The 23,459-nt window shown below is 32.4% G+C and overlaps 1 protein-coding gene across 2 annotated transcripts; it reads left to right on the top strand.

Moving 5' to 3' along the window:
* The first annotated feature begins 1,147 nt into the window (after positions 1-1,147).
* LOC106053129 (cyclin-dependent kinase 11B-like) lies at positions 1,148-19,549 on the top strand. Of its 2 annotated transcripts, XM_056008213.1 has the most exons (19): positions 1,148-1,359; positions 4,632-4,808; positions 5,499-5,555; positions 6,666-6,820; positions 8,124-8,289; positions 8,498-8,613; positions 8,769-8,918; positions 9,418-9,552; positions 10,070-10,282; positions 10,901-11,035; positions 12,112-12,272; positions 13,493-13,705; positions 14,047-14,152; positions 14,393-14,514; positions 14,876-14,983; positions 16,019-16,135; positions 16,630-16,778; positions 17,654-17,843; positions 18,359-19,549. In XM_056008213.1, the coding sequence occupies exons 2-19, from the start codon at positions 4,639-4,641 to the stop codon at positions 18,452-18,454; spliced, it is 2,559 nt and encodes an 852-aa protein (XP_055864188.1). In that variant the 5' UTR covers positions 1,148-1,359; positions 4,632-4,638; the 3' UTR covers positions 18,455-19,549. The 2 variants fall into 2 exon arrangements, with proteins under 2 accessions (XP_055864188.1, XP_055864189.1); XM_056008214.1 differs by lacking the exon at positions 5,499-5,555 and having other exon boundaries at positions 1,149-1,359.
* Positions 19,550-23,459: the final 3,910 nt, after the last annotated feature.

The following is a 23,459-nucleotide window of genomic DNA, read 5'->3' as shown; positions in this document are numbered from 1 at the left end:
CCTAACTCACATATGCCACATAGTTTGAGAAACAACACTGTTCTCAAAAACAAATCGTGACAATTTATAACATGTTTAGTATCCCATTAAAGCTATAATAGCCTAATATCCGTCTTTTTTTCGGATATAATATTTCTTAGGTAATTTCAAAAGTTGTATCTTTCCGGAGATACCCCAGAGATTATTGTAGAGAAAGGATGTTCCCCCTTCAGTTAACAAGGGCAACACTGAACGCTCTGTCAGCGAAGTCCAAGATGGAGCCCAGATTTATCACGCATTCTAATTTTCAGAAATTCATTCTCCTGGCGTTTAAAACACATTTTTGTTTCTTCTCATATAAAGAGTTAAAATAACAAAAGGGAAAGGACGGGCCAATAGAGTTTGAGTCAAATTTAGTTTTATAAAGAGAGAGGCAGCACTGCGGCCAATTATGCGTTAGACATTAATTCCTAATTGTAGCTCAAGTAAGTGTAATGGACGGGGTCGTCATAAGATGTTCTTCCTGTTAAGTACGAGTACAGAAGAATTACGTTATCGCCTTATCGGGGATATTTTGAAATGTCTTCTTCCATTGGTTTTGAGCTGATACTCTCATTATTCGATTATTAGATTTATAACTACAATGAAAATAATTTTTTTTTTTGTCCCTTAAAAATATTAACTGCTTCGGTCTTCCTCTTTTGAAGACATCTAGGGGGCGCGCCCACAGTTTGAGAAACGCTGGTTTAAAAATCTTGGCTTCGGTTTGGCACCGAATATAATAATTATAATAAGATACACCCCCCCCCCCGAAATGAAATCCCCCCCCCCCCCCAGGGACCAGGGACGGCGGGGGGTCGGATTTTAGTGACTGATCTTTTGCTTTAATTTTGTTTATTTTAGGTGAAATTTTAATACTAAACCATCACTTGCCCTAACTAAGCCAAGGGGGTTTTGAGTTTGAAACTCACTACCAAGGGGTTTTGAGTTTAAAACCCCATACCAAGGGGTTTTGAGTTTAAAACCCCCTACCAGGGCTTTTGAGGGGTTTTGAGTTTGAAACCCCATACCAGGGGTTTTGAGTTGTACCATAATAATATGGACCTTATTAGCTTTTTTTCAAATAGGCTAAGTTGAAAACTTTAAAATGCGAACGGGAAATGTTATTTTTTAACATAGAAAACATTCTGTGAATATTTAGTTTTCTATGATGTGTAGATAACTAGATCTAGATCTAATAGTAGCCTACATTGAAATAACAGGATTACCAATCTTAGATATCTAATTTTTAAAGGATCCTACATTGTTTTGGGAATTTAAGCTTATTCAGAGTTTAAATAAAATTTTTGTTATCAGCGATAAGCCATCATAAGCTGATCTGTAAGATTTTCATTTTTTTGTTTATGTGATTGACTGATTAGAATCTACCTATTATCGATAGATTAATAATAGATTTTGATCTCATTTGAGTTTAGTAAACAGTAAACTTGATATTTAATATAGATCTATCTAGTAAACACTAGCATCTATAGATCTAAATCTATGTCACTAATAAATGAAACATAACAATGCTTGAATGCTAGATTGCTAGATACTAGATTTAACTAGATTGATCTAGATCTAGATAGTAGATCACTAACTAAGATTCTAGAGGAGGCTCTTATAGTTTGAACACCCCATCGGATTCTCCTTTCTAAACGGGTCGCTTTTTTTTGTTTGTAATTCATTTGTTTTTATGTTTGGAGCTAAAATCGACGATTCTGGACTGAGCATGTCCAATTTTAGATAAGTTCTGGTAATTTTGTTCCGTTTTTCCAAAGCAGATGGCAGTCATTTAGATTCTCGGTAACCATGTATGTTAAGCTGTTGTTTTAACCTCCCCCGGCAATTCATACCCATATAAGGGATGAAGGCTATATCATGAGCCTGTTTGATCATAGGCTGATGGGCATATCAAAATAAGCTTCCAAACATCTTTAGAAAGACATTCCAATCACATTTATACCGTTAGCTGTTAAATAAAATTAAAAAAGGGGGTGTCCAAACAAATAATAATGAATTCAGCTCATTCTCCTTTTTGAACACAGCAAAATCGTATTAAGAAATATTATTGGGATTAATAAATCTATGATTTTTTTCAATGAATAAACATGACCTAGATAGAGATATCTAGAATATATAACTTATGAATGAAAGAAAAAGTGTGGGCTGCTAATTTGAAGCCAGAGACCATGCCCACTGCATGTGATCACGCAAGATAATTAAGCTGGCGGTAAGGAGAGGTATACACTCAGCGAGTAGTGTCACAAACTATCCAACAGGCAGTGGAGGGAAGGGGGAGAGAGTCATGAAAAGAATTATAAGCATCTATGGGAGGGAGGGGATGTTAAGGTGTCACAAAACGAACATCCAAATTATGAAAACAAGAAGAGGGTCCTTGGATGGGAGTTAAAAGAAAGACAGAGAAAATACAAGTAGCCTAGTTTATTAAATTAAAATAATTAATTTATAGCTCTATAATCTATATAAATTTATTTCTGTCTGTTTCTACACATAGATTATATAGGTATTTAAATAAATAAACTATACACGATATATATATATATATATATATATATATATATATATATATATATATATATATATATATATATATATATATATATATATATATATATATATATATATATATAAAGAGAGAAATAGAGAGAGTATATGAGGAAATAGACTATAAATACATATTGCAAAATTGAATCTACTTCTTTTACTACAATCTAAATAATTTTTAAGTAACACCGATATAATTTATTAGCAATTACATAGTGGTGTTCAACACCGGTGCTCACTGTTCAACTAAAGGAGAAAGCCCAAAAACTGCGTTCAAAATAGGAGCATCAAGTGACCTAATTTATTTTAAAATAAAATCTTCACTATGGGTGGTAATACAAAGGAACACAGCTATTTTTATAGTCCTTTAGTTGCAGAATAAGAATCTGCTTTCAGTTTTTTTGTAAGTTAAACCTTCACCAAATAAAAAAATAAAATAAAAAATTGAGCTAGTTCCCGAAAGTCGGTGTTCAGTTATAAGAATCTACCATAGATCTAGATGTAGTAAAATCTAGTTCTATTAATCTATATTCAGAAATATTCTATATAGATCTATAATATAATATAATAATATATATCTAGTCTAGAGTTGTCTAGTTAGACTAGATTATTGTTATAGACTCTACTCTAGATATTTTATTATTTTAGTCTCTGAGATCTAATCAGTTAATTGAGTTAATCTAATTCTAAATCTAAACTAAATTATTCTAGATTAGAGTTTTATTGTCATTTCCGTCTTTATCTAATGAACATGTTAAGTGTCTTAAGCCAAGCCATGCCGCTGCAATATTAATGTTTGAATTTTTATAGCCCTGTAAAGGTTAGTCCTCTCTGAAAAAACTGCAAACATCTATAAACTTGTCATCCTTTTATCTATAAAACTAGATATAGATCTATAGTCTGTATCATGCATAATAAATTTATATAAGATGTCAAAGAGGGTCAGGTCAATGAGGTCCATCACTAACATTAACTTATTAACGAACACCATTCCTCACTTTGTAACTCAGTAAACACTGTCTCAGTGTGCTAAAGCTAATGAACACTTCAGTATTGTATTTAAAAAAAAATGTTATTATCTTTAATTTCCTTTCTATATCAATTTCTTTTTACATTAACCAAAGACAGACAGGTCAGTGTTTCTTTTCCCACTCTCAATATCTTCCTTCTTATAACAGATGCCACAACCAGGCCATTAAACACAAGTTTTATTTATACTGTAGCCTACCTAGCTTAAACTGTGTGACCCCGCTCACTCTGCTCAGTAACTGTGACCTAATTTGGTACACCTGATCAATCAATAATTGTCCCTCCCGCTACATTTTTTTTTCTGATACTATGCTGGTGATACCATGCTTAGTACCTACCTGGTTGATCAAAAATTAGGGCACCAAGGAGAGACAGAATGCGAGAGAGGGAGAGTCAATCACTGTGTTTGTTTGCTCATTGTTTTAGCAAATATATGTTTTTGCTTTAGTCTTAGTAGTCTTAGTAGTCTATCACTTAAGATTGCATTTTGTCTTTTTTACATTTGTAGAGCATTAGTGATGTGTGGTAAAATATAAATATAGTGTGAAAAAAATGTAGGTCTAGCGCTGCCTCGCAAGTCCATAATATATTAGCTTAATGTTCATTAAAATAGCATATTGTTAATGTCAATGATAGTAATAAATGAATATTAGTGAACACCCCCTATTTTAGGCTCTATGGCATATAATATATATATATGTGTGTGTGTGTGTGTGTGTGTTTTTGGACCAATTTAGAAGAATATTAGATCTAGGTCATGCTTAGCTAAATTTTCTAAAAAAAACCTCCTTAACCTTGGACCTACCCTCTTTCTGCCCTAGAAGAAAAAAATGGCATTGTCATACCAGTGCTCTTTGAACCCATGTAAAACCCTTTTTTTTCAGAGTAAACAAAACCAAATATATCTGAAAATAATTATATTTATATAAAGAAATGAAGCATGAACATACACACACGTTCATATATATCTAAATATACATATACATTTTCTTCACAATCTCTATATTTTTGGGTAGAATTGAAATGTCTGAATCTAAAAGAAAAAAAAGTCCATATGAACAAGGAGAGCTGAAATCAAGTCCTGAGAGACATACAAAAAAGAAAAAAAGTAAAAAAAGCAAGAAAATGCCTCTACCTCCAGATGCGAAACTTCATGTCGGGTCTGCAGATGATGATGATGATGTACAAATAATGTAGGTATTTATTTATTTGGATGTTAATCTGTTATAATTATCTTACTATATACCTATAGAAGTAAGAAGTCAATTATTTTATCACACCTGGGTATTTAAGATTATTTGACAGCATTCATAATATATATATATATATAATATTGGTATCCTAAATAACAATTTACACCTGTCTTTAAATGACTACTGTATTAAATTAAAAAAAAATCATATAGATAGGATTGTTTATAATGGCTATTTTTAAAATGAAGTTTCCATTTTATTGTAAAGGTTGATTGCAAAAAAAAAAAAAGTTTCATCAAAATGTGTTTAAATGGAAATTTCTATATTCATTAAATTCTAATCATTAAAAAAGGTGAATAATAATAATAATTTTATTATTTATTTTCTTTTGCTACAAAATATATATATATAAGTAACTACTATTTGTTGACACAAAGCTAGAAACTGGTGAGAAGAATAGTAAACAAAGGACTGAAAACTGGATGCCACTTTGATAAATCTTAACACAGCACTCTGTTTTGGTAAATCAGAGAAATGCAATGTAGAAATAAAAAGATTCATTTTAAAATGCCACCCATAACAAAAGCAATGTCTACAAGAGATTAAAGTTCTGTAAGAAGTACACATTCTATTACTGATGTGCAGAGAAAGGACATTAACAAATGTGCTTAACAATATGTCCCCATGAAGGCGCAATAAATTGAAAGTGAGTAAAGACATTAAACAGAGAACAGTTCAGCTTATAAGGTATGACCTTAGTGTTGGTCAGTAGATATTCTTCAGTGTTTGAGAATTGTTTTTCTTAAAATTTTAATTATTTTTCAAAATGTATATTTAGGGTGATGATAGAAACACTGAGCTTAGAAATGTTAATTTACAATAAATATTTTGTCCATTGTTCATGTTTAAAAATTGTATATCATTACTAATGAAAAGTAGTTAACGAGCAATTAGGGAACAAGCTTGACCAAGATTTGATTTGGGTTATTAGTTTTCTCTTGTTACAGAATCCCATTCACCTATTTTGATTTGAAAATTCAAGAAATACAAAATTTTTAAACAAATAGAAGCAAATGTTTCAGTTTAACCAGGCCTTATGTATGTAGAGCTTTTAATTAAAACTTAAATTTCATGTTTAATTTTTACTGTAAATACTTTGATTTTGCTGGGAAAAAATTGTATTATGTTGTAAATCTGTATTGTTTAGGGTTACAGTTCATGTTTTTAGTTTGACTGAGTTGTTCAATGACACTGATATTTTGGTTTTGGTTCTTTTCATTTGTTTATAATTTTGAAAGTTTATAAATTTTTTAAAAATAACTTTTTGGTAAAATAAAATTCACTTTCAAGATCTTGAGATATTTTGTGGAGATGGCCTAAAGGTTATTTCATTCTGTAGTTAAAAAAATATGAAGGAGCTTGTGTTAGCACAATGACAAACCAAGTTTCTTTTTTCCCAAATAGTTTCAAGTATTATATTAAATCAGTTGGCTAATAATTATGTCAGAACCAATTAGCTGCTGGGTTATAGGTTTATTTGTTGCTCACAATACTGATGAAAAAAATTATATTCCAAATACACTTTTATGATGTTTTAGATTCTGAAATTCAATTCAGTAAAAGAGAGAATAATTATCCTATGTTCAACTTTATGTACTCATTTACAAATATAAAATACAAGTGATCCATATATAACTATAGTTATTTACTTGTAGTTATGTTAATTGTCTATTAGTTTTTAAAATTAACGTTTATAATTAATAGATAAATACATTGGCTACATTCAAAACGTTTAGTTAAGTTAATAATAAGAAGAATAAAACGTGGTTCAACAATTTTCTATTTCTTTCAATGTAGTGAAGCTGTTGATCATGGGGAGGAAGAGGGTGGCAGTTTGACCATCAAGCCACCACAGCTGCAAGCTATGAAGCACAAGGACAAAGGACATAAACATAAACGAGACAAAAGAGGTCATGAGAACAGTTCATCCAAGGAGAGGGCACGTCTGGACAGTAAGTTTCAAGGCAGAGGTTCATCAACTTGCTATATATATTAATATAGTAGGGGAATGATCTTCAGATTCTCAATAGATTCTCCACTGCTACTTCCTGTTGGCCTTGACATTCATGTCAATCAAATTGTTGTCATGTGCTTGAACATTTTTCAATGTAGAAACATATTTTATTTTCCATTATACTTTCCTCTAGTTTTCTTATCATTTCATTCTGTTTGAAGAGCTGAGTAAATACACATCTCCGCCAATTGTGTTGAGTAGCTGTGAATTCTCTTTAGAAACTCTTTTCTTGTGGTGTCCTCTGAATTTTTGTAAGGTAACTTTTTAATTGTATCTGTGGCTCCCTTAGCCTAGTTCATTTCTGTTTATTTTGTATTATATCCTTGTGATACTTCTTTGAATCAGCTCTGTATTATTCTATTTTATATTTAGATATATGATAGAAGCCAATGGTTCTAAGTGTGTTTTCTACATGACTTCTTTGCTAATGTTTGGTTTTCTTAACCAGTTGATGTTAATAGTTCTGTGATCGCTTAGACATTTCCAAGAACAAACTGTAATTTACTTGCTTTCTCAATGATTGACGTGTCCCTGTATACAAACATTTTCCTATTAGCGAGCATTTTATAACATAGTTCACTCAATAAAGATTCACTTATGTTTACACAGTTTTAAAATTTTTTCTTTGGTGTACTTAACAACAACACTTAACCAGGGTTTCTGTATCATTTGTGCTTGAGTGTCTAGTATTGCAATTGGTTCATTATCTTTTGTGCTTGAGTGTCTAGTCTAGTAAGGATACTGGTTCTTATATTTTTGTTGTTATTGTTTACAATTGCTGCTTATATTATACTTAGGCTATTGCAAACTATTTGTACTCATAATCTGTTGGGTGTTTATGATATAAAGGTATTTTTATAAATAAATTATATTTGCTTTGAAATCTTCCTCAGAGTGATTAAGGAAATTCATCTTCTGTTTAAAAGTGGGCACATGTATTACATTGCATATATATGTATTTCTACCATATCTTAATCCAGTTAAGAAAAACATTAACAGAGCACTCGAAAATGAGAATGTTCCATATCAATAGAATTAAATAATCCTTAAGTTTTAGAACTCAAAGTGCCTTGAACCTACATTGTGTTTCTTAGTGGTGCAATATAAATAAAATTGCATTTAGTGATGGCGCTATATAAATATAATTATTTCTAATTGGCTGCTACATATTTGATTTGAATCCCCCTAATTACCCTTTCTTTGCTTCCTGCTTCTATAAATTAAATCATTTATCCCCTTAGGATCTGGCGAAAGGGATAAGCACAGGGATAAGCTAGACTTGTCTCGAGATTTCAGGGATGCCAGAGAAATTGTCAGGGAAAGAAAGAAAGAGAGAGAGCTGAAAGAAAAAGAAATAGCTCGAGAAATGAGAGAGCGAGAGGCACGTAGAGAGTCCAACAAAGAAAGGTAAAAAAATAAATTTATTTAATAATAAATAAATAAATTAAAACTTACTTGTAGAATTGCTGCCAAATGTCAAGCTCACACTGAATTCATTATAAGAATAGTTTCAACATGGCACAAAATTTAAAGTAGTCAACATAAGATAAAGTGTAATGAGTCCTATAATATCTTGAACTCATCAAATGTTGCAATGTTATTTTTTTTTATCAAGAGAGAGGTTAGAAAAGATAGAACTTGAAAGAAGGAGAGAGAGAATACTCAGGGAAGAGCAAGCGAAAGAGAAGGCACTGCGACACAAAGTTAGGAAAGACGATCGAAGACAAATTGGTAAATAAATTTATATGATGGGATAAAAGACATTTAGTATCAAGATTTATAGATTACATAATCTAGCAAATAAAAAAAAAGATAAATTAATTATTCAGATAAAATGCTTCTACTATTGCAAGATCAAAATGTAATATTTTTGTTTTATTACTAAGGGGACAATTCACGGAGAGACAGAGAGAAACTCAAATTGGAAGATCGTTTATCAGATGAGCACCACAGAAGTCGCAGCAGAGACCATGAAAAAACACTAAGTGAAAAAACACGCTATTTTCCACCACCTCCAAGGCTCCATGAGGATAAAAGTAAGTATATGTAGCAAGCTTTTAAATACTTGTAAAATGTTTACGTTTAAAAATATTGGGATATAATTTAAGCCCTGTGATACACTTGAAAAAGAAGGGTTCAGAAAAAGCCTTGGCATTTGAGAAACTAAGTCCTAGAGTGCAACTGTACTGAGGAGCCTGGGTTCAAGACCTGCTCTATGCATTGTTGAGTCAATTGCTTGTTGCACTGATCAAAGTCATACCCACTTCCATATACTTAGAGAGCCATCTACTAAGGTTCACAGATAAGTTTTTTTTAAAAATCTGTTGAAACTGTTTATAGGTTTCTAAGTTTTAAAATAAAATGTTGTTCTAGTTTCTTTATATTTAGACTTTTTTTTTTTTTAATAGATTAAAATTTATTTACTTTTTAAAGTTAGACACTTTTTTGTTGTTGTTCTTTCCTTGTAACCAATTTGTTAACTGGCATGTCTTTCTAATGTGTAAGTTGTTATTTAGTCTATTTTGTTTGTCTAAGATTCTAAAAAAGAAAGTAGCAAGAGTTCCCTAACATTGACTGGGTCTGGATCCAAGTCCTCTTTAAGACTGGATGAGAAACATCCGGAAGCAGAACAAGATACAAGGATGGTGGTGGTGGAGGATGACTCAACAGGTTAGTGGTTTACTTGACTCTCACATTGATACTTACTTTAATTTCACTTTATTACATAGGATAGCGTTACCTACAGAATACTAATAGTACCTTCACACATTAGAGAGTTTTTAAGTTGTATGAAACTTCTGCCAAGTTTAGACCTTTGGATAGTTTTGTTTACTGTGTGTTATATTGCATTAATTTCATTGTACTTTAATGTTTAAAAAAAACAACAGAAAACAAACTTTTACAAAATTATAAACTAAATTTACTACATACCGAATAATTTATAGGTTACTGATTTTATTAAACAGAAAAAAAGGCAGCGTAATTTAAAAAGTAATATTGTAATTACAAAAAGTTTCATTTTATAGATTAAGTTTGATGTTTATTACCATTTAATGTTCATTTCATTTCAATGTAACTTTTTTGGTTCTGTCTTTTTAAAGAATATATCTTGTTAAGATTGATTTGAAGTAGACTAAATCAATGAAGTATCATCTGCAGTTCAATCATTTCTCTTGGTTTCCTTCAGACAAGTTTTACAAACCTAAAGAAAAGGAAAGACCAGACGAGACTGAAGTAATGTCACGCCAGCCAGAATCAGATCCTCTGGAGGCCAGAGTAAAAGATCATGAAGAAGAGGAAGAGGCGGAGGAAGAGGAAGGTGAAGAAGAGGAAGATGGAGAGGATGATGAAGAGGAAGAAAGTGATGAATCAGATTCAGATTCTGATGACTCAAGTTCAGGTGACTTTTAAAAGACATTTCTATTGATTAAAAAAAAAATTCTGACACATTCACGTTGTGTTTAAATAGAGATTGAACATAATTGAACAGTAAAACAGATTTTAAAAAATGTTTGTTTTAACATGCTGTGAATTAGGTGTCTTCTGGAGAACTTCATTCTACATTCACAGACATTTTAGTGAAGAGTATTTTAATTCTTGACTTTTAGGTCAGCAATCCCAAGTGTTTTCACACAGTTATAAAGCTAGACTGTCTCTGAAGATCAAAAGAAGTCACTTGTTTCATTGACCAACCATCAAGGGTGTGATTTCACCTTCACAACAACCAACCTTCCTAGCATAACTTTTTGACTAGTGCAGATTACAAAAATAATTTCTTATAACCCTTACTATAAATATGTATGTCAGTTCCAGGCAGGCTGTTATTTTAATAGGATTATTATCCATCAGTAAATGAAGTTAAAATTTTAAAAATGTAAATATTGCTGTTTTAAACACTTGTATACTACAGTTCAACAGATATCAAAGGGCTGATTTGTTATTTACTTAATTACAGTAAATGTTTTTTGGGTTGTATTAGTGTTTTAAAAATGAATAAATCCCAATGTTTGTGTGACAGATAGCAGCAGTGATGAGGAGGACAGCAGTAATGAGGAGGACACCAGTAAAGATCACAACACCAGCGGAGAGAAAGCTGCCAACACATCCAAAGAAGACGAGGAAGAGGAGGAGGATGAGGATGAAAAAGCTTCAGGTAGAGATACTCTACATTTCATGGGGGGGAAATGTTTTCTGTTTCTTCTGAACACGTTTTCAATATAGCTTTGTATAATAAATATATATATATATGTAATGATTATATCTGTTTGAGTGCTAGATATTAAGATGTCATGATGTTATAATTTAGTGTAGATTTCTATTTTAAACAATTGCTGAACACTCAAATAATATTGTTATGCTGGAGATTCAAATGTAGATGAAGATCCTTCAACAAGAAATACAAAGCTTTAATTCTGGAACTAGGAAGCACTTTAATCAAATATACACACTGTACAATACAATTAAACAAGTTAACTATCTTCGTTCAAGCTCTTAATTACAACTGACTTTCTCCATCCTCTCTCTGCCTTTTCAAAAACCAAACCAACTCCTTTCACTCGGCTAAATTTCCTTTTACGGAATTAACTTTCCTTCTACTGTTCTAAGAAAGCATGCTTGTTCCAAGAACCTTGGACAATTGCTTGTTCGACAATTAACCCTGACCTTGCTCTGCCGACACTTGCAGAAAACTAAAAATAAACTTAATGTAACAGCTGCTTTATACTATTTATTCTTTTAGTACATTTGATAGTATTATTATTAATTTAAAGGTTTATTTATTTCTTATGATGCCTTACAATATCTGACAGGACTAGATGGTAACCTAAGCAAATAAAAAATTTAAAAAAGTTTAACTTTTTACAAAAAATAATATGTAAGTTAGATACGGGTGTCAAGTTATTACATATGCAGATATTTAATAAAAAAAAAAAAAACCAACTTTTTTTTTTTTTACTTATCAGAAACAGCTGAATTTAAATAATTAATCATCTGCTAGATTTTAGAATATTTTAAAAAATCTGTATATAATTTGAGTGAAATACCCCAGACACATCTCTTTTTGTTATATATTTTTTTGCAGACTTTTTATAGACTGTTTATAATATAAAGTGAAGCACCTTGGCTGTTAAATGCAGAATGTTTCTATTTGTTAGCTGATGTTCTATTGAACTTGACAGCAGTATCACTAACTTAAAGGTAACTCTCAGTTGTGTCTTGTTTGCTGATCAGGTAAATTGAGATCAAAGTTTGATGACCACTCTGATGTTGAAAGTCATGGTCACAGCACAGACCACAGCCCGGCTGACCATTACGTTCCAGAGTCTCCAGAGATGTCTGATGTGGAGGCCAAACCTGAGGATTCTTTACCTTTGTATCTACCAGCTATACAGGTGAGTCCACTGTAGTATTATGGTGTCCCTAGTCGTCGGTCTCCTTCAGTCGTATGATGACCATGGTTCATCTCAGAGCACTCTCTCATCTGACTGTCTGTGCAGAGTCCTACTCTGGAGAGACATTCCTGGCTGCATGCAATGCAAGCTAAGGTGGTAATGACTAAGGTAGTAGAGGAATCAGCTATTTTTTTTCTTTTGGCTTGCATTTCTTTTAGAGCTGAGGTCATCGCTTTTTCACTGGGGAACATGACAAATCATTTACAGACATTTTGATCATGACAATTAGTTCACCTATTTGTTTACTCGACTATTTGTTCACCAACAATGGTTTCATACACTTGTTCACCAAAAATTGGTTCACGCAGTAAAGGGTTCACTGACAATTGGTTCACCGACAAAATGTTTACAGAACTCATTCCCTGGATAGTAGCGTATTGTTATTATTATATTCTCATCGGAGGCATTGTGGCTGAGCTGTAAAGAGCTGGCTTCTGAACCAGGTTCCCGGGTTCAAATCCTGATGAAGACTGGGATTTTTTAATTTCGGGATCTTTTGAGTGCCACATGACACCCTTGTTAACTGTGTACCACCTTTATATCATCTACCCTATAGATTGCAAGGTCTGAAAGGGAAACTTTACTTTAAAACTTTATATTTCTCATCGCAGTTTTAGTTTGTTTACATTACAAATAAATACAGGGTATTGATACATTATAACTTTGTTGCTATTATTTCAAAAAATATTTGATAGCTAGAGATTGGGCATACCACCTTATCACTCACACAAGTTTGTGCGAATGGTAGGTTGGTAATATTAAATGGACAGTTTTATACAGCTTACCATTTCTCTTACTTAAAGAGCATTGAAAATATGGCTGAAGGGTTGGCTAGTTTCTCTTCTTATAAATAATAAACTATAAATTATGGAGGCTTTTAAATGGCTGTTACAAGTCCAACTGACTTTACTCTTTTCACTTTTTACTGTATGTCCCAGGTACTCAGTAGATCTGGCATTAAAGCTAAACCAAAAAATTCAGGGCTCACATTGAATCTAACTTGGGACCCTCTTATCTTAAGTATAAATCCCATAAAAATCAAACCTTAATGATAAGAAAAACAAACATTAAAATTCTAATTTAAAATTATAAATAAATTTTGAGTTACTGCACCCTTTCTTTCAATATGTTTGAGAGTTAATCCTTGATTTTTTTCCCAGGGCTGTCGAAGTGTTGAAGAGTTTAATTGTTTGAACCGTATAGAGGAAGGAACCTATGGAGTGGTGTATCGTGCTTTAGACAAAAAGACGGATGAAATTGTGGCCCTGAAAAGGTTGAAGATGGAGAAAGAGAAGGAGGGCTTTCCCATCACATCTCTACGAGAAATCAACACCTTATTAAAGGCTCAGCATGAAAACATTGTCACAGTCAGGGTCAGTTTTGACAAAGCTTATAATTTATAGCAACTCTCTCTGTCTGTCTGGTAAAATATTTGTACACGTTATTTTTCCCACACCCCATCTCGGACTCAAGCTGAAATTTCGTACAATTATTTTTTTTACATGACAACACAAAAATCAATTTTAAAAAATTTACCACTTAAATTAATTAAATTAATTAAACTTAATTACCTAATTAAGTATAAAATGTATTATAAACAAATTTGTCATTTTTTTTAGTTTTTATTGATTTTTGGTAGAATTCTGTTCTTAATATATATATATATATATATATATATATATATATATTTTTTTTTTTTTTTTTTGATCACTAGGAAATTGTAGTTGGCAGCAACATGGACAAAATTTACATTGTGATGGATTTTGTGGAGCATGATTTAAAAAGTTTGATGGAAAATATGAAAAATCCATTCCTAGTTGGTGAGTTGACATTTCAGTCTTTATCTCAGGAATGCCTAACCTACTTATTCCTGATACATTATGCAATGTATATCTGATACAAATGAAAATATTATGTCTACACAGAAGTTTGCAATTTTGTTTTGTTTTTAGTTAGCATGTTATATTAGTTAGAATTGAGATTTACAAAAGTGTTTGGGCATTTATTCATAACTGAAGTTTTTATGTAAATTAGATACATTTTGTTAATGCACTTTATAGGTGAAGTGAAGACATTGCTAAAGCAGCTTCTAAGAGCTGTCAGACATTTACATGATAACTGGATCTTACACAGAGATCTCAAGACTTCCAACCTGCTGCTAAGCCACAAAGGAATCTTAAAAGTAAGTAATGAAGTCTATAGTTCTAAGATATAATGTTCAAGGATCAACTTAAACATGCATGAGATTACTGAACTGACGCACACAAAAAAAGTGTGGATGTAACGCTATTTTAAGAGCGTCTGATGAAAGGAAAAAGAAGGATATATCAGATAGCATGGTTTCCACTTGTTCTGTGGGGACTTCTGAAGCCTGGTTACATTGGTAGTTACTATTCTGGTTGCCAGAAAGGCCCATACAGGGGAGGATAGACACTTGCCAGTTCTTGCACTGGTGTCAGTCCAATGCTCTCCTTTATAACAGAAATGTTAATGTAGAATTTTAAAGCTATCTAATTCATTCTTTGTATTTTCTTTGAACCTAGGTAGGAGACTTTGGGTTGGCCAGAGAATATGGTTCACCCTTAAAGGCTTATACACCAATTGTTGTCACATTATGGTATAGGGCTCCAGAGTTGTTACTAGGTTGTAAGGTAAGGAGTGAGGATTTTATTACAACATTCTTGCATGCCTAGGGTACTGATTTAATATTTTTAGTTTCCTTGGAACTTTTTAAATTTCTTAATTACTTGCCTACTTTTCACCTGCACTAGGTAATAATGTTTCACTAGAAGTCATGCTGTGTAACATATGTCACTATTTAGTGATGGGTGAACACTTCCTAAAAGCCACACTTGTCCAAATGGGTTTGGGCAAACAACTGCTCACCACCATAAACACTGGAAATATTCATGTAGTCTGTGTATTGTTGAGCAGAGTGTATGACTGTGCTTCCATGAGTAAGAACAACGGACAGGGCACCGCCATATTATCCCAATGTTCGCAAACAAAGCTTCCAGCCACCTTGGGAAGTTCAAGAGCAACAGTTTCGTTGATGACATTTTCCCAGATATATGCAACTGCTAGAAATAAAGTTAACTGATGCAGGAATTTTGACTACATTGAAAAACCTGTTGACTCCACGAAATATATGTGAAGCGGTGGCCATGGTTAGGAAACGAAGGGCAATACGAAGGGGCAAAATCAAAACAAAGCTACAGAAAAAATATGCAACTATTTTAATGACACCAGATATTGACTTGTGTAAAAAATACACTTATAAATGTAGTCCAATATAAAATTATAAAATGTATAAAGAGAAAGATTACTTGTTCTCTCTCTCTCTCTCCCCCCCCCCTCTTGTTTTTTTTTCTGAGCCAAGCCATGCTCTCTGTCGCCGCGAAAGGTTACGTGCCCCCCTCTTGTTTTTTTCTGAGTTATGCTCTCTGTCGCCGCGAAAGGTTACGTGGGGTAACTCTATTCCAACTTGCAGAAATTAAAGAGTTACCTTTCTATGACTTTTGCTTGGTGTACTGCATGGTTGGGCCACGAAGAGAATTATATACTTAGATAGATTCAGTCCAGTCAATTTATTCTATGACCAGTCAGTTTGTTCACAAAGCAAATATTGTACATGTTATACTTATATACATGTTTAGACTGTCTGGAAATGTTATTTCTATTTGAAGGAGTACACAACTCATATAGACATGTGGTCAGTAGGCTGTATCTTTGCTGAGCTGCTCCTAATGAAGGCCTTGTGGCCAGGCAAGTCTGAAATAGATCAGATCAATAAAATTTTTAAGGTCAGTTCTCATGTTTTTTGTTATGGTTCTCTCATTTAGACAGATTGGAATTTATGACACATATTTTCATTAGTGCTTATCAAATATATATTATATATAAGATTTGAAGCTGTCATAGAATTGCATATTTTTGTTACAATCTTTTTATTTTAAAGATTACAAAGTAAAGTCATCAGTTTGTACAATCTGATGAAAAATGAGTATCTCTGAAAACTAAAGCAAATGTTTATATCTGAATTTGGAAAGTTAAGAGATCTTTCTTCTTTTCATGGGGAAACAAAATTTCTTCCAACAATGGAATAGTATTGCTATTGCATAGTTGTCAAAATGTGTCCATATATGAACAATGAGCATGAGCCTTAGCATTTTCAAATATTGATTTGGTAGGGATTCAACAAGGTCAGACTAAATGTCGTGATTATTTTGATTGCTGACTTAAATATTCTAATGTGTATTAATTAATTATGTATATGCTATATAAAAATTTTAACTAGGATTTAGGAACTCCTACAGAAAAAATCTGGCCAGGAGTAACTGAGTTGCCAGGTATGAAGAAAGTACAGTTCAATGAGAACCCATACAATTCAGTTAGAAATAGATTTGGTCCTTACCTGACAGATCTTGGTTTTGATTTGATGAACAGGTAAAATCTTTGTTGATCTAATGTCATCTAACTTATCGTTATATATTAAATTTAATCAAAATGTTTGTAGTCATCACCTCATATACAATAAATGAAAAAAGGTGTGCTGGGTTGTTTTAGCTATCATTGACATAGATAAGGAACAGATCTACATTTTAATTAAAACAAGAAATAAAATGAAATTTTTTTTTTTATGTTTTGACATGTAACCAAAATTTAACATTTTTTTTTTTTTTTTGAATTAACTAGGGAATATTTTTTAAAGTGTGCAGTTTGATAACTAGAACAGCTATGACCCAGAACAGTGTTTCTCAAAGTTTTTCCTTAATCTGAACACTTCGCACATTCTGAGTATTTAGTGGAACACTTTGCTTATTTTTTAGAGAGGTTAATTCATGTAGTGGCCTACAAGTTAATTATTCCAGTAGTGTGTGAAAACACCTATTCTTAGGTTCTGTGGAACACAGTTTGGAAAACACTGACCTAGAATAATGTTTGCCATAAATCTGAGACACTGTAATTTTTTGTCTTGTCTTATCAATCCAACATTTAACTTGACCATTGTGTGCATTAGGTGATGTGTTACATATAGTTTCACTATCTGCTGGATCTTGTTGAGTATTTACTTAAAATATATCAACTCCTCTTTATGATTTTATGAAAGAATGCCCTTTTGCTTTTTGAATTAATAAGCATAGTGTCATAGCATGTTTATAATTCATTTTAAAAATAAAATTAAAAAGTTGGTTTATTCTTTTTCTACTTTTATGCAATATGTATTCTCTGCAACTGTAAATTTAATTTAGCTATGAATTTGTAATGTGTCAGTTTCTAAGATTGTTATTGAATTATTCTTTTTACAAATTCGATTGCAGATTTTTTGCTTATGATCCTGCAAAGCGCATAACAGCAGAGGAAGGATTAGAGCATGAGTACTTTCGTGAATCTCCATTACCTGTTGACCCATCCATGTTCCCAACCTGGCCAGCAAGGAGTGAACAGACCAGGAAACACTCCAATTCACCCAAACCTCCATCTGGTGGGAAAGCTTACCAGAATATGATGGTGGGTGCCAGTAGTTTGAATTAGAGCTGTTAAAATAAATTACTTGAAATTTAGATCATCAGTAGAGCATGTCACTCTGTTCTTTGTTCAGACTAGTATTTTATTTTATTTTTTAGTCAAAATGTTATTTTAGGATCTTTAGGTAATTGGACTAATGGGTTAACATGCTCATTGATTATTGAGCATGGATACTAATACATTATGTTCTGATTCTCATTGTCTCCCTAAAAATTCTATTTGAAGAAGTAAGTGATTGATGAAAATAGATCCTTGTGAAAGATCATTAGTTTAACTTGGCAAGATCGTATCTCCCTTTTTAAAATTATTACTAGTATGTATATCCAAACAAAACCATGGGTCTCAGTAGATCTGGATATTAGATTTCAAGTTGGTATCCGGTCTTAAGACTTGCTTAGTAAATACGTAACATGAAAGATTTATACTTTCAGCTTTCTTTTAATAAGATTGTGAAATCAGGCTCCTTACTTTTCAATAATCCTTTTTATTTTTAACAGGATGATGAAGAAAATTTTGCTGCTGGTGGATTCCACATGCCATCAGCAGCCAGAGGTGCCTCTGCGCAAGGGATGGGCTTTTCTCTAAAGTTTTAACTTCACCTACACTACAAACATTTTCTTCTGGATACAAGACATTACTGGAGTGCTCAGGGTTACTTTGTGAAGCAAACTTATCAAGTGTCTAAATGGGGTTAGGCTGACTCTAAAGTTGGGTATGGTGTGTGTGTGTGTGTGTAAATTGAGAATTAGAAGCCAATTTCAGTAGTTAGAAAAAAAAAAGTGTCACTTGTTGAGGTTTTAAGAAACACTTCCAAGAAGGGAGAGAAAATGTTAAGTATGATGTCACACAAAGAAAAAATTAATCCAAAAGTTTTATCCTGTAGATTGTTCATCAGATATTTCTGTTGATGATTCTTTTTTGTGTTACTGGACAACAAATAGTATTGTACTGTTCAAAACAAGAATCTATAGTGTCTATACAAACATTTTTTGTTTTCTTCAGTAAGTCCATTATTTTCTGTTTTCAGAAGACTTTCTTTAGTGGCCAGGCTGTCTGAAAGTCTAGAAATAAAGGTCTTTGATAATTGTATTTCTTATTTCAGGTCCCAATAAAAGGTCATAAGGTCTTTAAATTTTTAAAAAGTTGGGAAAATTTTGAGTCTGATTTTGTTCAATAAATAAAAAGAACAAACAAATTAAATAATTTTGATGATGTTACTTTTGGATTAGTAGAATTTTTTTTTCAATGCAGAGATGGTTATTTTCCATAAATTCCAGTATTATGGATAGCAGAATGTCGGCATTAGAAAGAACAAATTCTAATTATATTATTGAAGTTTCACAAATAGTTTTGTTGAACACAATGAGTATAGTCAAGTCAGAGAATGTAACACATCCAGTGCTAGAGTTGCTGGTATCAATTTTTTGTTTCTGTCAGAGACCATCCTTTTTTTTTTACACATCTGTAAAGTCACAAGAAAACCTGTCAGGTGGACGAGTAACCAGTATTCACTTAAGATAATTTTATCAGTCTTAACAAATGGACAACAGTTCCCCCCACCCCCCCCCTTCCGAAGTACTGCTTCCTAAAGAAGTTGTATGCATTCAGTCATCTGTAGCAGATGGTCAGAGCAACCTTTGTACTTTGTTACTGTTGAATCTACCAATAAAATAAATAAAAAAAATAAATGAGTATCGTTCTTGTTTTCTTTGAAAACATTTGACAGTCTCAACATTGTGTCACAGCTGAAAACATTTGACAGTCTCAACATTGTGTCTCAATTAAAAACATTTGACAGTCTTAACATTGTGTCACAGCTGAAAAAATTTGACAGTCTCAACATTGTGTCGCAGCTGAAAACATTTGACAGTCTCTACATTGTGTCGCAGCTGAAAACATTTGACAGTCTCAACATTGTGTCTCAATTAAAAACATTTGACAGTCTCTACATTGTGTCACAGCTGAAAAAATTTGACAGTCTCTACATTGTGTCACAGCTGAAAACATTTGACAGTCTCAACATTGTGTCTCAATTAAAAACATTTGACAGTCTTAACATTGTGTCACAGCTGAAAACATTTGACAGTCTCAACATTGTGTTGCAGCTGAAAACATTTGACAGTCTCTACATTGTGTCACAGCTGAAAACATTTAACAGTCTCAACATTGTGTCACAATTAAAAACATTTGACAGTCTTAACATTGTGTCACAGTTGAAAACATTTGACAGTCTCAACATTGTGTCACAGCTGAAAACATTTGACAGTCTCTACATTTTGTCACAGCTGAAAACATTTGACAGTCTCAACATTGTGTCACAATTAAAAACATTTGACAGTCTCAACATTGTGTCACAATTAAAAACATTTGACAGTCTCAACATTGTGTCACAATTAAAAACATTTGACATCTCAACATTGTGTCACAATTAAAAACATTTGACAGTCTCAACATTGTGTCACAGTTGAAAACATTTGACATCTCAACATTGTGTCTCAATTAAAAACATTTGACAGTATAAACATTGTGTCCCAGCTGGCTACCTGGAAAACCATATAGTGCCTGGGATGTGTTCTGTTGTTCTGTGGTCTCAATGTTTCCTGGTTCAAATCCTTCCTTTCATCACCGTCTTCCTGCAGTATGTTTGGGCTAGGATGCAATTATCTGAAGGAATATTTGAAACCTGTAAAACATTTTACAAACTAAACAAAGATTGTTTAACAAAAAATAGAAGAACTGAAAGTAAGTTCAAGTTAGGCTTTAAAAAGTGTCAAGCATTCAGGGAATTTTTTTTAAGCCTGAAAAATCAAAGTCCCATCAAGAAAGTGTTCAAGTTGAACTGGAGTCAACAAGACATGCTAACTGAATAACAAAAGGGGATTGTTTTTTGGCTATATAAAAATATAGGCCGTATTTAACTGGATTTTGAAAAGTTGAGATTTAACTGAAAAAAAACAACATGGTTTTAACGTGAATTAAAAACAAAAGTTAAGGTTTAACTGGATTAAAAACACGAAGCTGAATATTTAAAAAAAAGGTTAATTTTAACTGGATTCAAAACAGACAGGTCCAAGTTTATGGGTTATAAGTGCCAGAGGTGTGACTGACTTCAAAAGAGATCAGTATAGGTTAAACTGGGTTTTAAAAAAAGTTTAGGTTTAGCTGGTTGTAAAAGTCTTGGTTTAAAATACAAGTAGATGCTTTACTAAACTCGAAACAGTCTGGAACACACAAGATTTAAAACACTTTTGAATCTTGTGATTATTCTGTTCTCTGTCATAATCATTTTCAAGACAACCCTAGAAACTAGATTCTTTGTGTGTGAAGATATGGTACGGTATTGCAACACGATACAGTTTCATGTGTTTGCGTTTTTAACTTGTACACATTAAACGGAAAGTTGAACTGAAATGCCAAAACTAGTTTATCTTTGGTTCTCACGGGGACTATAAGAAAACAAACAACGAATGCCATGCCCTCATATGATGATACAATCCAGCGACCGTCACCACAAGTGGATCCCGAGCTTTTTTCACTCTAAAAACACGTCTTTTCAGTCCGGCGTTCTGGAGTAGTCTCTTCTACATAAGACCACTAACCACAATGCCGTTTATTTTGCATCATTCCCACTACATAGCCACCAACCAATCACCAACCTCGTCTCATCTTCACCATAGAAACACACACACAAACACAGTGACACATAAATTCCATAACAAACACTCACAGCAATAATTCTACAATGTGATTTTGAGCAAGGAAGTGACGACTCGCCAGCACTGAGCCCTATGGTTATTTCTAAAAATAATAACTCAGATCACATCAGACTCAATTAACCCTTAAAACGTGTGTGGTAGTTTAGCCTCTAAACATCATAATTGTAATTTTATTTAATTTGCACTCGCAGTAAAACAGCTCAGCACTTTAAGGGTTCAGAAGCTGGTAATGATTGTTTTAAAAAAAAAAAAATTATGTCCGCATCTTTCTTCATTATTTTTGTTCAAACTTAAAGTATTAAAGAAAATCTTCGGTTACATCTCCAAAGACCCCCACCCCTCTAAAAAAAAAAAGTGAATTAAAAGAGGAGTTATTATTTTTAGATTTAATATAAATAAAAAAAAAATCAATTAATTTTATGCAAAATATTTTCCCTAAAATCAACCTCATGTAAACTTAAACCTTATGTATAAACACACACATATAAACAATGTGCATATATATGATAAATATAAAACAAAATTAATTTCCAATTATTTATTAACTGATTGGTTAATTTGTTTTTATTGATTTATGCATTGTCACATCGACTATAAACGATAGTGCAAAATTTCAACTTGACCCAAGAAAGAGAAGTGGAGAAAAAAGCGTTTACAAAACGTTATAAGGGAAATAACTCCAAATATCCAGCCACATCTCTCAATAAGTAGCATTTATTTCCCCTTTTCGATATCAAACAAAATAAGTTAACTACCAATAATTAATTAACAATTTTTTTTTAATTGTAATTTTTTAACTTCATCTGGGCATACATTTTTTTTTTAGATAAGACAAATGAGTTGATAGAACCAAAAACTCTTACTCCTAAATTAAAAATTTTCAAGATATGGAGAAATTGGATTTTGAACATATAATCTAGGACTATTTGAAATATCTAAACGTGAAAAAAAAAAAAAAAGACCTGTTTTAAAACAATTAAAATACAGTTATTTAGTGGTGTCCAACGTATTTTTTATTACGTTGAAAAAGATAATCATCTGTAAGTTATAATTCATATCAAAAAAAAAAAAAAAGAACTTTTTGTTGTATGAATACATGTACATGAAAGTATAATCTGAATATGTCACAAGAGGTAGAGTGATACACATGAACTTGGTTGCTAGAAAGTTGTGATAGGGTTTAATTTTGTTATGGAATTATTATTGTTATTATTATTATTGTTCTTCAAAGAAAAAGCCTGCAAAGTTATACTCTACAACTATGCTGCAATCTCAGTAGCGTACCTAGGGTGGGAGAGCGGGGGTCCAAATTCGAAAATCCTCCCCCCCCGACCCCACTTGAGGGTTCTCCCAAATGAGTGTCCGAATTTTTTTTCATATGAAATATTACTCCATTATCTCATGTCATGGTGTCGAATGTCAAAATGCAGTGGCCCTTAAAGAGGTCAAGCCCGCAGGACCTCAAATCCCAAGCAACGCCACTGTGCAGTCTCAACTTTGGTACAGGCCAAGCGTTACGCTGGCATTGGGTGGTCAATACGTCTTGGTCTTTTCAGATATAAAATCTGATGACACAAAGTCCTAAGTACGTTGTAATCGTTGTCTAGTAGAAGAACTATCAGAATTGTTCTCAACGAAATAAAACATAATTATCTCCAAGTCAACGATGTACAGATTCAGCACACACTATAACAACACATTATAACAACACACTATAACAACACACTATAACAACACACTATAACAACACACTATAATAACACACTATAACAACACACTATAACAACACACTATAACAACACACTATAACAACACACTATAACAACACACTATAACAACACACTATAACAACACACTATAACAACACACTATAACAACACAC

Source organism: Biomphalaria glabrata, chromosome 13 (assembly GCF_947242115.1).
Source record: "Biomphalaria glabrata chromosome 13, xgBioGlab47.1, whole genome shotgun sequence".
NCBI classification, from domain to species: Eukaryota; Metazoa; Mollusca; class Gastropoda; family Planorbidae; genus Biomphalaria; species Biomphalaria glabrata.
Note: the sequence above shows the minus strand (reverse complement) of the source record. Positions and strands in the feature narration are given on the sequence as shown.

Coding starts and splice junctions, on each gene's coding strand:
- LOC106053129 (XM_056008213.1), top strand. CDS start 4,639: ATGTCTGAATCTAAAAGAAAAAAAAGTCCATATGAACAAGGAGAGCTG. Junction 4,809..5,498: donor GATGATGATGTACAAATAAT/GTAGGTATTTAT, acceptor GTCCCCATGAAG/GCGCAATAAATTGAAAGTGA. Junction 10,283..10,900: donor TTCTGATGACTCAAGTTCAG/GTGACTTTTAAA, acceptor TTTGTGTGACAG/ATAGCAGCAGTGATGAGGAG.